Source organism: Camelina sativa, chromosome 2 (assembly GCF_030686135.1).
Source record: "Camelina sativa cultivar CO46 ecotype springtype chromosome 2, ASM3068613v1".
NCBI lineage: Eukaryota > Viridiplantae > Streptophyta > Magnoliopsida > Brassicales > Brassicaceae > Camelina > Camelina sativa.
Window position 1 is genome coordinate 25,530,371 of NC_141881.1, and position 14,960 is coordinate 25,545,330.

The 14,960-nt window shown below is 36.8% G+C and overlaps 1 protein-coding gene, 1 long non-coding RNA gene and 1 pseudogene across 4 annotated transcripts; all 3 read right to left on the reverse strand.

Moving 5' to 3' along the window:
* Positions 1-435: 435 nt before the first annotated feature.
* Positions 436-2,071, reverse strand: LOC109127675 (putative FBD-associated F-box protein At1g32375). Of its 3 annotated transcripts, none has more exons than XM_087478052.1 (3): positions 1,223-2,071; positions 892-1,032; positions 436-705 (listed from the first exon to the last, which is right to left on the reverse strand). In XM_087478052.1, exons 1-3 carry the CDS (start codon positions 2,066-2,068, stop codon positions 436-438), a joined length of 1,257 nt encoding a protein of 418 aa, XP_087334178.1. In that variant the 5' UTR covers positions 2,069-2,071. The 3 variants fall into 3 exon arrangements, with proteins under 3 accessions (XP_087334178.1, XP_087334177.1, XP_087334176.1); XM_087478051.1 differs by having other exon boundaries at positions 436-702; positions 1,223-2,068; XM_087478050.1 differs by having other exon boundaries at positions 436-710; positions 891-1,032; positions 1,223-2,068.
* Positions 2,072-3,470: 1,399 nt separating this feature from the next.
* Positions 3,471-4,222, reverse strand: LOC147949203 (uncharacterized; annotated as a pseudogene).
* Positions 4,223-11,946: 7,724 nt separating this feature from the next.
* LOC147949204 (uncharacterized) lies at positions 11,947-13,345 on the reverse strand. Its single transcript, XR_015574257.1, has 3 exons — positions 13,203-13,345; positions 12,360-12,396; positions 11,947-12,251 (listed from the first exon to the last, which is right to left on the reverse strand). It is a non-coding gene; the product is annotated as an uncharacterized LOC147949204 (long non-coding RNA).
* Between the last annotated feature and the right edge of the window lie 1,615 nt (positions 13,346-14,960).

Sequence of the window (14,960 nt, forward strand, 5' to 3'; positions counted from 1 at the left end):
GAAAATTTTAGCCGTTTGAATGGCTGAAAATTTTAATTATATCTTAAGTGGCTGAAAATTTTAGTTTTTACTTTATTTACAAAACAACCACAATTTAACAAGCAAATACAATATATATTATAATTAATAATAAAAATTATAGACCATGGATTAAAATCTAGTATAAAGAAAAATGGAATACCTTCTAGCCATACCGAAAATTTTCAAACCAACCAAATTAGATTATTTGATTCAGTAACAATTATTTCAATCCAAGAAATCAAACCTAACCAACGTAACAACGCCCAAATTTGTTGAAGAATTTCCAAGTGTATGTTTTTTTTTTTAATTTTAATCAAGAACATAAGAAACTCATAGAGCTAAATCCTAAATACTAGTATAAGATTTCAACATATCACATAATCGGACCAGATATTAGTCAGACCATATATAACTTTAGTCGAATGCAAGCTGACAAGTACGTGAACGCCGGGGAAACAACGACAACTCCTTAACCATCTCGAGTTTCTTGTTAGGGTCGTCGGTTGATTCAGTGGAGATAGTTGCCTTCTTTAAACAGTTTGAATTTCGTAACAAAAATGCTATTACTTGTTTCTCTTCTTCTGCTCCTTTATATTCTGACCACTCGAGAGTTTCAAGATTCCCCCTCACACATTCAGGGACTGAAGTCGGTTCACTCCAGCACGGGCGGTCATCATCGTCGTAGTCATCATCATCACCATCAGCAGCATCAGCATCAGCATCAGCATCATCATCAACATCATCATCATCATCATCATCATCATCATCATCATCGTTACAGAACTATAAGTTGGCGAGACAGAAGTCCAGCACATTAGATCAACATATATATACTTATCCAAAGAAACTGAATCATTTGGGACAAAGTATATGTACCGTTTCAAGTTTGAGAGCTCGTAAATTAGGGGAATCTTTGAGAACACGCATGAGTAGACTCAACCAATCTGTTTCTGATTTCCACATCTCTAAATACACAAGAGAGCAGAAGACTGTACCAACAGGATATGCATCCTGCAATACAAAACAGAATTAAAGTACACACAATCAATGTTAGTGGCAACACAATTAGCCACTCTTTCCAATGATGGTATTCAATTTTTTATTTATTTAATTTTATTTAAGTAACTGATTCTGAAAACAAAATCAAGGATGCAGACGGTAAAACAGTACAAACAAGCATCTATATTTAGGAAGATATTACCTTTGGGGATTTTCTATTACATAAAGAGAGATGCTTGACTGAAGTAATAGAACTCAGAATATTCCCAGGATGATAAGCGACGTCAACATATGCCTCTACAATATTAGGCATTTCATTCTCAATAACACAAAACCCACCCTCATTACGGTCAAAAATGTCAAAGCTCTCTAAAGAAGGAGTGTCTATCATAAACCCAGATACAATATCTGTATTTTCCGGATCTGATTTATTAGTCAAGACTAAACTCTTCAGAGAAGGGACTTTGATGGTGAAAATGGCCACATTGTCATCTGGACAGTGTTTCACAACCAAGATTTCAAGAACAGGACAAGTAGATAAAAGCCTCTGGAAAAACTCGACACTTGGGTATTTCACACATTTAAGGCTCAGTTTCTTGAGACATGGGAAAGAGATTGGAGAAGTAACATCCAAAAGAACCACTTTCTTTAGTTTCAATCTCACAAGCATGTTACACCCTGTGTACACACTCCTAGGAAGTATCACTGGATCTGTACTGTTAATACAACAGTCCGTCTTGATAATCAGCTTACGCACACAGCGTTTAAGTGCAGTTCTGGTCCATACTCCGATATCAACGGCACCAGAATCTTCACCAAGTTTGAAATGCAAAGTTTCTATAACTGGTGCCTCATGCAAAAGCAAAGACCTGTCCACAAACCGAGGAAAACTTTCATCGCTGTCATCATCATATATGAGGCTTGGCACCATCTTCCAAAGCGGTTGCCATCGTTTGGACAAAACCATCGTGGCCACGACATCTTTCGCAGGCAGAAAAGACAATATACTCAAGAGCAGTGCGTCGGGAAATTCACTTAAGCTATCCATTACTGAGAGGTGAGAGCTAGCTCCTTTTTGAAGATACTTCCGCAAAATCCCCAAACCCTATTATCGAAAACATAAATCCACAATAGAAGTCACTACGAAAGAACATTAGCAAAAGTCGATTCGTACACAGACGTTTAGTTTCAAACAGAGATCGATGAATTTTGTTAGCCTATTGCTATTTACTTTCAAATCCAAAAGAATAAAACAAAAAATAATAATAAAGGAAAGTGGAATACCTAAACCCTTGCGCTAAATCTCCTTCACTGTATTTCTGACCGATTGATTGATTTACCTGGAACTCACAGGAACTTGATCACCGAGTTATTGGAACTTGAAGGAGAGTATAATCTCACACAAAAACACAAAGGTAAAGACTCTAACTCTCTTGGCTCCTTTTAACTCTTCGCTGCTCTTTTTAATCTCTCTCTCAGAGTTTCTCTGTTTTTCCTTCGAAGTGCTATGCTCTCTTAATTAGGGCTATCTTGTTGTTTCTTTAGCCATAAGCATTCAATAACCAAAGTACCAACTATTTTTTTTACTCTTCGTTACAAGAATTAAAAATTACAGAATAAGCAATAAGTTTTAACTAAAGATAAATACAAGACAAAAAAAAATATATGTGTGTATATACATATATATATATATATTAATACTTTACTTATTTCGTTTTTTTTGTTTAACACCGAAAGAACGTGACTACTTTCTTATGTTATTTACCCACATCAGATCCGGCCCAAAAAATATATGGATCCTCAGCTAGAAAAAAAATTGAACCCTATTTTCCATAGTAAAAAAAAAAAAATGAAATTTTGGACCATAAATATAAAGATTTCTTTTTTTTTTAAATGAGTGGATTTGGTGCACTAGCACACCCAGCACAACCCGTGTAGAATATCCTTGTATACATAGCTCGAGATGCACTTGAATCTCGATAATTAGCTCATGCATAGAGTGGTTATCTGCAGCTCTAATCCATAAAGGAACATCTCCAACCCACATATTTGACCAACTTTGAAATACATAGTTTCTAGAATTGGAGCCTTGTGCAAAAGCAAAGACCTGGCTACAAACCGCAAAAACCTCCCATACTCAACATTCTAGTAGCTCTCATCATCGTATATAAGTTTTGGAACCATCATCCAAAGCGGCTTCCACCGGTTAGACAAAACCATTGTAGGCACAACATCTTTAAGACTTAGCATATCCTCTATTTAAATCAATTTAACCGAGAGAAATAATATTAAATTAAAAACAAAATAAAAAAAAAATAAAAAAAAAGATAATAACATTTTTTGATAAATAAAGAATCAGTTGATGAAAAAGGTTTATGTGTCTTATTAGATCTCAAGGGATCAAATATATATACGGTTTACAAGACTTAGAGCCCAAGTTCTAGTTCTAACTAAATATTTTCAGGCTTATCTTCATGATATTTCTTTTTGGAACGTGTGTCTTGGTCTTGAGTTACTTTCAAATAAGCATACTCCAAGCTTGGCAAAGGTTCTTGAGAGAGCAAGTTCGATCTCACCATCCCATAAACTTCTTCATCAAGTCCCATCAGAAATCGTGAACCTTGTCTTCTTCCCTTCTCTTTTCATCTTCGGTGCTGAAGTTACAAGTGCAATTTCCACACGTGCATGTCAGCGGAGGTCGATAGCAGTTCATACAATCCCACAATTTTGTAAGCTTTCCATAGTATATCTCGATACTAAGTCCAGCTTGTTGACAATTAGCGAGATCTTTGCGCAGCTGCTGAATCCTTGGTCTGTTCGTCACACGGTACCGCTTACGGATGTGTTCCCACAGATCTCTAGCAATTGGCTTATGAGATATGTTGGACAACAATTTCGGTTCAATCGTCATCTTGATCCACGAGACTATGAGTGCATTGATAGGCTTCCAATCCTCATAGTCCTGTGTTCCTTCGCTTGGAGCCTTGATAGATCCATCAAGAAATCCAAACTTCTTCCGAGAATAAAGAGCAGTTTCCAGGTTCACGGCCCACTCTTCATAATTGTCTCCTCGCAGCAACGGACGAGATATGATACTGCCAGGATTGTCGTTGGAGGTCAACTCGTAAGGATATATCGTTCGTCATTGAATCTCCGTCGTCGTCGATTTCGCATGGACCATCGTTTTGTTTTCTTCAGCCATCGTTACAGAAACTTCGAAACAGAGTCAAGAGAAACTAAAGCTGGTAAATCAAAGATGAACAAGAAGAATCAAAAGATCGAGTCCTGCTCTGATACCATGATAAATAAAGAATGATAAATAAAGAATCGATTGATGAAAAAGGTTTATGTGTCTCATTAGATCTCAAGGGATCAAATATATATACGGTTTACAAGATTTAGGGGGGTGTATTGAAACTATGATTTTGGAAGATTTGATGAGATTTAGAAAATTTGGAATTTTGAAAGATTTTAGGGAAGTTGATATGATTTATTGTAAAATTCTTTCAAATCCCACATAAAACCATGAGATTTGGATTTCTTTATTTTTAACTAAACAAATCCCACCTATCCAGAATCTCAAAAATCATTAAAGTCCAAATCCACAAACTATTTTGAATAACAGTAGATTTTAAAGTAGATTTTTAAATCATCAGTTCAATAACAGTGGATTTTAATAGACTTTTTAAAATACATGATTGAATAACATATGATTTGTAAGTTTCACACAAATCACTTAAAATGTCAAGTTGAATACACCCCCCTTAGAGCACAAGTTCTAGTTCTAACTAAATGGAAACTATTCAATATACACAAATCTGAAATATACCATAAACAATAATATACATAAACATGTATATTCTATTACCCCCTTCAAGCTGGACCATGTAGATTTAAAATGCCCAGCTTAGACCGAAATGAGCTGAATTCCTTTTCTCCCAATGACTTAGTAAAAATGTCCGCTAATTGAATCTTTGTAGAAACGTAATCTGGTGCAATGAGACCAGACATGATCTTCTCCCGGATAAAATGACAGTCCTTTTCAATATGTTTAGTTCGCTCATGAAAAACGGGAGTGGCACTAATATGCAAAGCCGCCTTATTATCACAGAAAAGACGCATTGGCTGTTTCAAAATGACTCCCAAATCCTGAAGTAATGCTTTGAGCCAAATGGGTTCTTTCGTTGTCCAAGCCATAGCTCTGTATTCAGCTTCAGCGGAAGACATGCTAACAACGTCTTGCTTCTTTTTTTTCCAAGAGATTGGAGACGTACTGATTTGTATAAACCAACCGTGTGTAGATCGTCGAGACAAAGCACAACCTGCATGATCAGAATCGCACCATGCATATATCATAAGGTCAGAGTCCGGACGAAGTAAAACGCCTTGTCCCGGAGTTCCTTTAAGGTACTGAACAACACGCAGTGCTGCTTCCCAATGTTCTTTGCGAGGTGCTTTCATAAACTGTGACAATGTGTGAACAGAGTAGGCCAAGTCGGGTCGGGTTACACCGAGATAGATCAACTTACCAATCAAACGGCAATAAGATTCGGGATTAGATAGAAATGGACCGGAAGCCAAACCTAGTTGATGATGTTGCTCAAGAGGAAAAGCAGCTGGCCGTGAACCAAGTAAACCTGTTTCGGATAAGATATCGAGAGTATACTTGCGTTGGCTGATATAAATTCCTTCTAGACTGCGAGACACTTCGATACCCAAAAAATACTTCAACACACCAAAATCTTTCATATGGAAGCAAGTACTAAGATATGCTTTGAATTTTTCGATCGCTCCAATCGTATTTCCTGTAATCACCAAGTCATCTACGTAGACAAGAACACGTATCTCGACCCCATCTTTCTTAAAGACGAACAAGGAATAATCGGAGAAAGATTGTTCAAATCCATATTTTTCTAAGAAAGAAGCAAGCTTGGCAAACCAACAACGTGGTGCTTGCTTTAAGCCATACAAAGACTTTCTCAAACGACAGACTTTGCCATCATTGCGTTTAGGAAAGCCTGGAGGCAACCGCATATACACTTCTTCATCTAAATCACCGTGGAGAAAGGCATTGTGAACGTCCATTTGATGGACTTCCCAATTTCGAGCTGAGACAACAGCTAAAAAGGATCGAACTGTGGTCATCTTTACAACAGGAGCAAAGGTTTCTCCATAATCTACCCCTTCGATTTGTTGATTCCCCAAGATCACCAACCGTGCCTTATACCTTTCTATCGAACCGTCCGACTTATGTTTGATGCGAAAGACCCATTGACAACCAATTGCCTGTTTTCCTTCAGGCAAGTCTTCAAGTGTCCAAGTCTTATTTTCTTCTAGTGAACCGAATTCATTACCTACTGCCTTCGTCCAACGTTTATCCTTCATAGCTTCAGCAAATATTTTCGGTTCTTTCGCACTTGTTATAGCAGCAAGAAAAACTTTGTGACTGGGAGAGAACTTATCATTGGTCAGGACATCTGAAATAGGATACAAACTACTGGAGCCATCACAAACCAAGGTTGTATCGTAATCAGCGAGATATTTTGGAGCATCTCGTTTTCTTACTTCTTTACGAAGAGCAATCGGTGCATCTTCCATGTCGGGTACAGGATCAGCTGCGACAACACTAGTGCTCTCCAGTGGCTCTGTTTCGTGATGGTCTCTGTCGGGATCGGTCAATTCTGGTGGAACAGAGGTTTCGGTAGGTGAGACTACAACCAGGACTGCAGGTTGTCGAGACTGCAACGGCAGTTGCAGGTCAGAGTCGAGAGAAGCCGATGATGAGTTTGTTGTTTCAGTAGAACGAGTGGGCAACAGAGGACAGCTATCGTCCAACACAAGTTGTGGAGACTCGATGTCATGAAAAGGGAACGTATCTCCACGGAAAATAACGTCACGGGAGACACAAAATATTTCCTTTTCAAGATCGAAAACTCTCCAACCTTTCTTCCCATGAGGATAACCAACAAACACACATTTTCGACTACGACTTGAGAATTTATCTCCTCTGTGATCTTGATTATGAATGTAGCACAAGCAACCCACAACTCGAAGATGATCATATGACGGTTTCTCACCATATAGAACTTCATATGGAGTTTTCCCATGTAAAACTTGTGACGGTGTCCTATTAATAAGATATGCTGCAGCGAGAGCACACTCTCCCCAAAATTCGACGGGTAAATGACCTTCAAACATGACTGCTCTAGCCACATTAAGAAAGTGACGATGCTTTCGTTCCACTCGACCATTCTGCTGTGGCGTTCCAACACAAGACGTCTCATGATGAATTCCTTTTTCGAGAAAAAATGATGTTAATGACAAGAATTCACTTCCATTGTCACTTCGAATCGTTTGAATATTCTTCTCAAATTGTCGTTCTACAAAAGCAAGGAAATAATGAAGTTTTGTCAGTGTCTCACTTTTCGCATTCATTAAATAAACCCAAGTTCCACGTCAAAATCATCTACGATAGTAAGAAATTATCTTGCTCCTGAAGAGGATGGAACTCTGTATGGTCCCCATATGTCACAGTGAATCATTTCAAAAATCTTGGAAGTCTTATTGATACTTAAAGGGAAAGGACAACGAGTTTGTTTGGCCTGGATACATGTCTCACACGCCCTATTCATAAAATCACTACTAATAGTAAAACTGAAATCTGAAATCAACTCTACTATCTTCAGTGATGGATTCCCCAACCGCCGATGCCACAACTCCAAAGACTGATCTGGAAAACGCTTTGCAGCTGCAACAACCTCCACGTTCCGAAAATAGACCAAGCCACCAACTGGTTTACCTATGCCAATGAGCATCCTCGTAGTGCGGTCCTGGAGAACACAAAACGGAACAGACATTTGTATCACACAATTATTTTCTTCCATCAGTTGTGTTACTGATATCAATCAAAACTCAAATCCTCGATGTAGAAGACTTCAATCAAACTAAGGTGTGAACTTAACACCACCGTACCAACTATCTTCAGTGATGGATGCCCCAACCGCCGATGCCACAACTCCAAAGACTGATCTGGAAAACGCTTTGCAGCTGCAACAACCTCCACGTTCTGAAAATAGACCAAGCCACCAACTGGTTTACCTATGCCAATGAGCATCCTCGTAGTGCGGTCCTGGAGAACACAAAACGGAACAGACATTTGTATCACACAATTATTTTCTTCCATCAGTTGTGTTACTGATATCAAATCAAAACTCAAATCCTCGATGTAGAAGACTTCAATCAAACTAAGGTGTGAACTTAACACCACCGTACCAACTGTTTCACTTGTCACTACCCTACCATCAGCCAGTATAATTTGAGTAGGAGAGGATTTCCTTAAATTGCTAAGAATTCCTTTCTTACATGTCAAATGGTGTGTAGCCCCTGAATCCAAAATCCAAGAAGGTGAGGATGTCTTACCTGACATTTGCTCGCTTGAACCACTACTTAAGGCACTCATCACACGTTTCACACTGAGCCACTGTTCATTAGTTAGCCCAACAACCACATCTCTATCCGCATCAGTAAGAGCCACATTAGCTACACCCACCTCAGGTTTTTAAACCAGACGAGCCACTTTTACACGAGCCGCTCCCCCTCAACCTCGTGTACCACTTCCAGAAGATGGAGTTCCCCTTCCGCGTCCAACACGGTTCCTTGGTCTATCGCCCCACCATTCAGGAAAACCGAGTATCTGAAAACACGTTTCAGCACGATGTCCAGTTCGCCCGCAGTTCGAACACACTACATTTGTTTCTCTATCATCATATCAGAACCGAGATCGTTGTGTTTGTTGTGCCACAAACACCATATTTTCAGGCTTATCTTCATGATATTTCTTCTTGGAACGTGTGTCTTGGTCTTGAGTTACTTTCAAATAAGCATACTCCAAGCTTGGCAAAGGTTCTTGAGAGAGCAAGTTCGATCTCACCATCCCATAAACTTCTTCATCAAGTCCCATCAGAAAATCGTGAACCTTGTCTTCTTCCCTTCTCTTTTCATGATGAAGTTACAAGTGCAATTTCCACACGTGCATGTCAGCAGAGGTCGATAGCAGTTCATACAATCCCACAATTTTGTAAGCTTTCCATAGTATGTCTCGATACTAAGTCCAGCTTGTTGACAATTGGCGAGATCTTTGCGCAGCTGCTGAATCCTTGGTCCGTTCGTCACACGGTACCGCTTACGGATGTGTTCCCACAGATCTCTAGCAATTGGCTTATGAGATATGTTGGACAACAATTTCGGTTCGATCGTCATCTTGATCCACGAGACTATGAGTGCATTGATAGGCTTCCAATCCTCATAGTCATGTGTTCCTTCGCTTGGAGCCTTGATAGATCCATCAAGAAATCCAAACTTCTTCCGAGAATAAAGAGCAGTTTCCAGGTTCACGGCCCACTCTTCATAATTGTCTCCTCGCAGCAACGGACGAGATATGATACTGCCAGGATTGTCGTTGGAGGTCAACTCGTAAGGATATATCGTTCGTCATTGAATCTCCGTCGTCGTCGATTTCGCATGGACCATCGTTTTGTTTTCTTCAGCCATCGTTACAGAAACTTCGAAACAGAGTCAAGAGAAATTAAAGCTGGTAAATCAAAGATGAACAAGAAGAATCAAAAGATCGAGTCCTGCTCTGATACCATGATAAATAAAGAATGATAAATAAAGAATCGATTGATGAAAAAGGTTTATGTGTCTCATTAGATCTCAAGGGATCAAATATATATACGGTTTACAAGATTTAGGGGGGTGTATTGAAACTATGATTTTGGAAGATTTGATGAGATTTAGAAAATTTGGAATTTTGAAAGATTTTAGGGAAGTTGATATGATTTATTGTAAAATTCTTTCAAATCCCACATAAAACCATGAGATTTGGATTTCTTTATTTTTAACTAAACAAAACCCACCTAAATCCTCCAAAATCTCAAAAATCATTAAAATCCAAATCCACAAACTATTTTGAATAACAGTAGATTTTAAAGTAGATTTTTAAATCATCAGTTCAATAACAGTGGATTTTAATAGACTTTTTAAAATACATGATTGAATAACATATGATTTGTAAGTTTCACACAAATCACTTAAAATGTCAAGTTGAATACACCCCCCTTAGAGCACAAGTTCTAGTTCTAACTAAATGGAAACTATACAATATACACAAATCTGAAATATACCATAAACAATAATATACATAAACATGTATATTCTATTATTTTTATTCATGCAACAAACTTCTAAAGATGATTCAACTATTCGCAAAAGAATCTCCAACCTCCACCCTAAAAAATCCAAAACACACCTCATCGCTACTTCAGATGTGGCATGGTCAAATTTATAACACGGTTCGATTCATTCATCTTCCATATTTGAGCTTCTATCCTCTGTCTTTTTATTATTCAGAGATTGTGTATGGGCCTTATTAAAATCGTTAGGCCATAAGGCAATCTTTAATGGGCAATTGACAAAAATAGCACCATTTTAAGTTTTTCTTCCACAATTAGCACATGCTTTTAAATGTTCCAAAACTAGCACACATTTATATATCATTAATTTTGGAAAAAATTAAATTATCAATAAAATTAAAGTTTATATCGTTTCTTCTCTGTCTCCACCGATACGATTCATCCCGTACCCTGATTTCAATCTGAACATCACCTAAGAATCTATAACTGGACACGAAGAGCAAAAATATATGTATTCTTCTCAGGCACAATCGAATCGAGACGGCTCCGCGTTTGAATCGAGACGGCTCCGCGTTTGAATCGAGACGGCTCCGCGTTTGAATCGAGACGTCTCCGCGTTTGAGCAGCTGGGCGTTAGCTCTCTCTCTCTCTCTCTCTCTCTCTCTCTCTCTCTCTCTCTCTCTCTCTCTCTCTCTCTCTCTTTCTCTCTCTCTCAAATTGTTGAATTCACTTATTTGAACTGGTTAGACTTGCTTATCGTCTTGTATCCTGTGCAGCATCTTAGTCTTGGCTTTTATGAATCAACTACTGCGATTGTTCTCTCTGATTACACTATCATTGATTATCACTGAATTGTGAAATTCTTCTAAGAATGGAATTTTTTTTTTCTTAGTTCGTAGTCCAAAGCAGAGAAGAAGATCTTTATAGTTGAGCAGGAGAAGAAGAAGAAGGAAGAGAAGGTTTGACTTCTGATTTCTCACAAACATTCTTGGTTGCAGCTTATTTAACACTTACAATCTCATAGACTATTGTGGTTGAGATTGTGTTCAGTCAAGGGAGTGCTTAGATTGTGTTCAGTCAAGGGAGTGCTTAGATTGTGTTCAAAGGTAACTGCGAATCTGTGGGATTTAACTCTTACAGGGAGGTTCAATAGGAGGACCAACAACTGTTGCAGCAAGAAAATGCATGATGCCACTTGGTCGTGATAATGGTGAAATTCAGGAAGGATTACACGAAATTCGGGAAGGATTCTTAGAACTTCATGATGACCTTCATAACAAGTTTAGATTTCAGGATGACTTTCATAAAAATTCTGGATATTGGTAAACACTAGGGTAACACAAAAATGATACCATTACCCTTTACTAATGGAGTTTTCTTTCTATGTTTTACATTTTTTTTAGTAATGCTGAGTTTTTATGTTGAAGTTTTCTTTGTTTCATGAATTCAAATTTATTTTCATAAAATCATTATTTATAGATGGTTCATTGATAGCTTGTAGATTACCTTCTCCTGTTCTTGTAACTTGGAAAACCAAACCAACAACATCTATCATTACTACATAACGTTTAAACTTTTGTTGATAATCCAGTTATATTACACTACGGAACCTATTTTTATGCACAATAAAATATTTAGGAAAGATATCTCGCATTTTAGTAAGACCTTCATAAAAATAAAATAAAACATCATGCTAGATATTCCTATTTTCTACCTTTGTTGTAAAACACCAATATGTGCACCAAATCAAATTATTATACATCATTAATGGAATAATATGTGAATGTGATACAATAAGGCACAAAACACATATAAAGAAATTTTAAAAACACATTTTAAAAAAAATTAGGAAGGATTCAATAGCTTTTATGAAAGCAGTCTTGAATTTTAGGAAGGCATTCCATAATGACCTTAACTTTTATGAAGATCTTCCTAATTGTCTGAATCCAACATCTATTTGAACATTTTCTTCAGGTGTAGGTTCACCACTGTAAAATATCAAAATGTTCAATTTTCTTGTTGACGAGTGTATTAAAGTACCTGCACTCACACAACAAATGACAAGTATATCAAGACATACCGACAAACATATGAGAAAATCAAATATAGGTACATACAATGCAGCTCCTTGAAAGTGGACGCACTTACCTTTTTTTTAGTGCAACATGAAAGTTGAGTTCTTTATCTGTCACATAAATCAATGGAAATATAATAAACAAGCAGATTTTTAAAAGTATATAAAAACCAAACACTAGGTAGAAGAAATTAAGGCACACAAATGGTCAGAACCTATAATTATATACCACTAACTCAGAAGTTTGAAGGAGCTACGTTACTAAGTTAGTGTTCCAATTATTACTTCATAAACAACACACTAACGTGAATCTTGGAAAGGATCATGGCATCCATAGATTTCATCAACACACAGATTTTATCAATAATTGCTTGCTTTGTCTATAAGAATCTTTAATCTTCTCCAACCTTTAAAACTCATTCCTGCAAAATAGATGTTTAATCTCTCGTATAGAGAAAATCTCAATATCGTAAATTCTACTATTTTTGAGATTAGTTAGGGAGGAAAAGGCATACACAAGTGCTTTGAAATGGTCACAGATTTCTCCGTTAATCTGCTCCAAATGAGGGCTCATCGGAATAAAACCCACAAATCCCACAAAACCCGTTATTTCTTTGATCAAGAAATCAGCAGATTAGTCCAAATCAAGCTCATCCAAAAACAAAACCACCACAAAATCCTCAAGTTCAAGCTTTATTCATCTTCTTCAGAGAAGAAATCACCATATTCAAAGCCAGTGACCAAATCAAAACAATCGAGAAATAAATCAAATTATTCCCGCTCTACAATGAAGAAGAATATTTCATTAGCAAATTCAGAGATCTACCAACTAAATTCCAAAGATCCTTGATCCCATACCTAGAACGAATCTCAACCACATCGAAAAACTACATTAACAAAGGCAACAAAGAGATTACCAGAAACTTCAAAGCCTACTTCGGCAACAAATACGCACCAACCATTGCCTAATTTCTCAGTTAAAAGCCATAAGAATCACGTTAAGAATTTCAAAATCCGAGATCTGATACACGATCTCGATGGAAGCGTCGATGGAAGCGTCGATGGAAGCTTCGCCGAAAGCTTCAATGATGATATTAAATTCATAAGTAAAAAAAAAAAGAATTAATTTTATTATTAAAGATAAAATAATAATAATGCTAACTTTGGAAGAGAAACCTAAAATAGTGCTATTCTAGGGTATTTCTCATATTTAATTGTGTTTATATAATCATATTTCTTTTTAGTTTTTTTTACTGAAAGCCTGATTTGTTTAAACGCAGCAGTCATGGAGTTTACCGAAGCAGGCGTTTATAGTTTAAAGCGTTGTTATGACTGATTTATCACTCTTAAACAAGTAATTAATCAAATAAATTCAATATATAATCATAAAAAATATTGAAACACCTAAAACTATATTTCTGATAAAATATAAAAATTTGAACATAACTAATAAATAAAAAACTAAATAATTATTCATATTGGAAAATTAATTTAGAGAATGATTATTGTTCCAAAATTATTGTGAATATACATACGGCTTGATAATAGATTTTTAAGTTTATATATTTTTGTTTTGTTTTGAGCATGCCGCAATAAGCTTGTTGGAGGAGCTTTTAAAATTCAGTGATTTGGAAAAAAACGTTCTTTTAATATTAACTAGATGAGGACCCGCCCGATGTGCGGGTTTAAAGTTTTATAAATTAAATTAAACTTTTAAAAAATATATTAAAATTTGTTGTACGTTATTTATAAATTTTATTTTTGTTATAATACACTGATTTATATCCATTTACAAAATTTTTTTATGTATGTTACCATTAAAAGTGTTTTTTACACCTTATTCTATGTTACAAATATATTCTTTAAAACCACCTAGAAAATATCTATATGAACACATTAAAGCCAACTATTTTACTTTCATTTCGGCATAGTTTTCTAATTACTAAAATTTTTGGCTCAAAAAATATTTTGAATAAAAAAATATTACATAATATACTAATCAATGATGTATCATCAGAATAATGTATGACCACCATGGAGAAAACATCTGCTCCGCTCTCATCCCTTATGGTTTATGGAGATAAATTTGCATCCAACCTCCTCCATCATGGAGAGAATCTTGGCTCCACCTTCTTCCTTTGGGGAGATAACCTTGCGTCCAACCTCCTCCACCTTCCTCTCCAAGGGAGATAACCTTGTGTCCAACCTTCTCTACCATAGTGAAAACCTCGGCTCTGCCCTCCTCCTGTTATAGAGAACATGTTCACGTCTTTTTGCTATCTCAAAATGGCTTGCTATGACAACCAATGAAAGTAAAAACCTTTTTCTAACGTCACAAAATCTTTTGATAGTAATTAATGTTAAATTTCTCAATGTATTCGTGGAAGTGTCTTTGACAGATACACCATAATGTATGCTCTGTCTCTGTAACACCCCCAAACACCACCTTTTTTAGCGAGTCCATGTCCACTCTCAGTCCATGGGCCCACTTAGGAAAGTGGGCCCTACATCTATTCATGGCATGTGGATCCATCCATATTCGGTGGCTAGTTTGTTATGTCTGAGAGGCTTTAAAACCTTGTTTACCGACCCTACAAATCAACAAATGAATTTTTTCTGTGTTTTGTCCTCACTCGCACAGTTCCGAAAATCACTTTCAGGAATGCCACCGCAAA

What these genes read in the sequence shown, in the direction of transcription:
- LOC109127675 (XM_087478050.1), bottom strand. Translation starts at nt 2,068, where the DNA reads ATGGATAGCTTAAGTGAATTTCCCGACGCACTGCTCTTGAGTATATTG. An exon ending in GTAATAGAAAATCCCCAAAG is followed by an intron (nt 1,033 to 1,222) that starts GTAATATCTTCC and finishes TTTGTATTGCAG; the next exon opens with GATGCATATCCTGTTGGTAC. An exon ending in CAAACTTGAAACGGTACATA is followed by an intron (nt 711 to 890) that starts TACTTTGTCCCA and finishes ATGGTGATGATG; the next exon opens with ATGACTACGACGATGATGAC.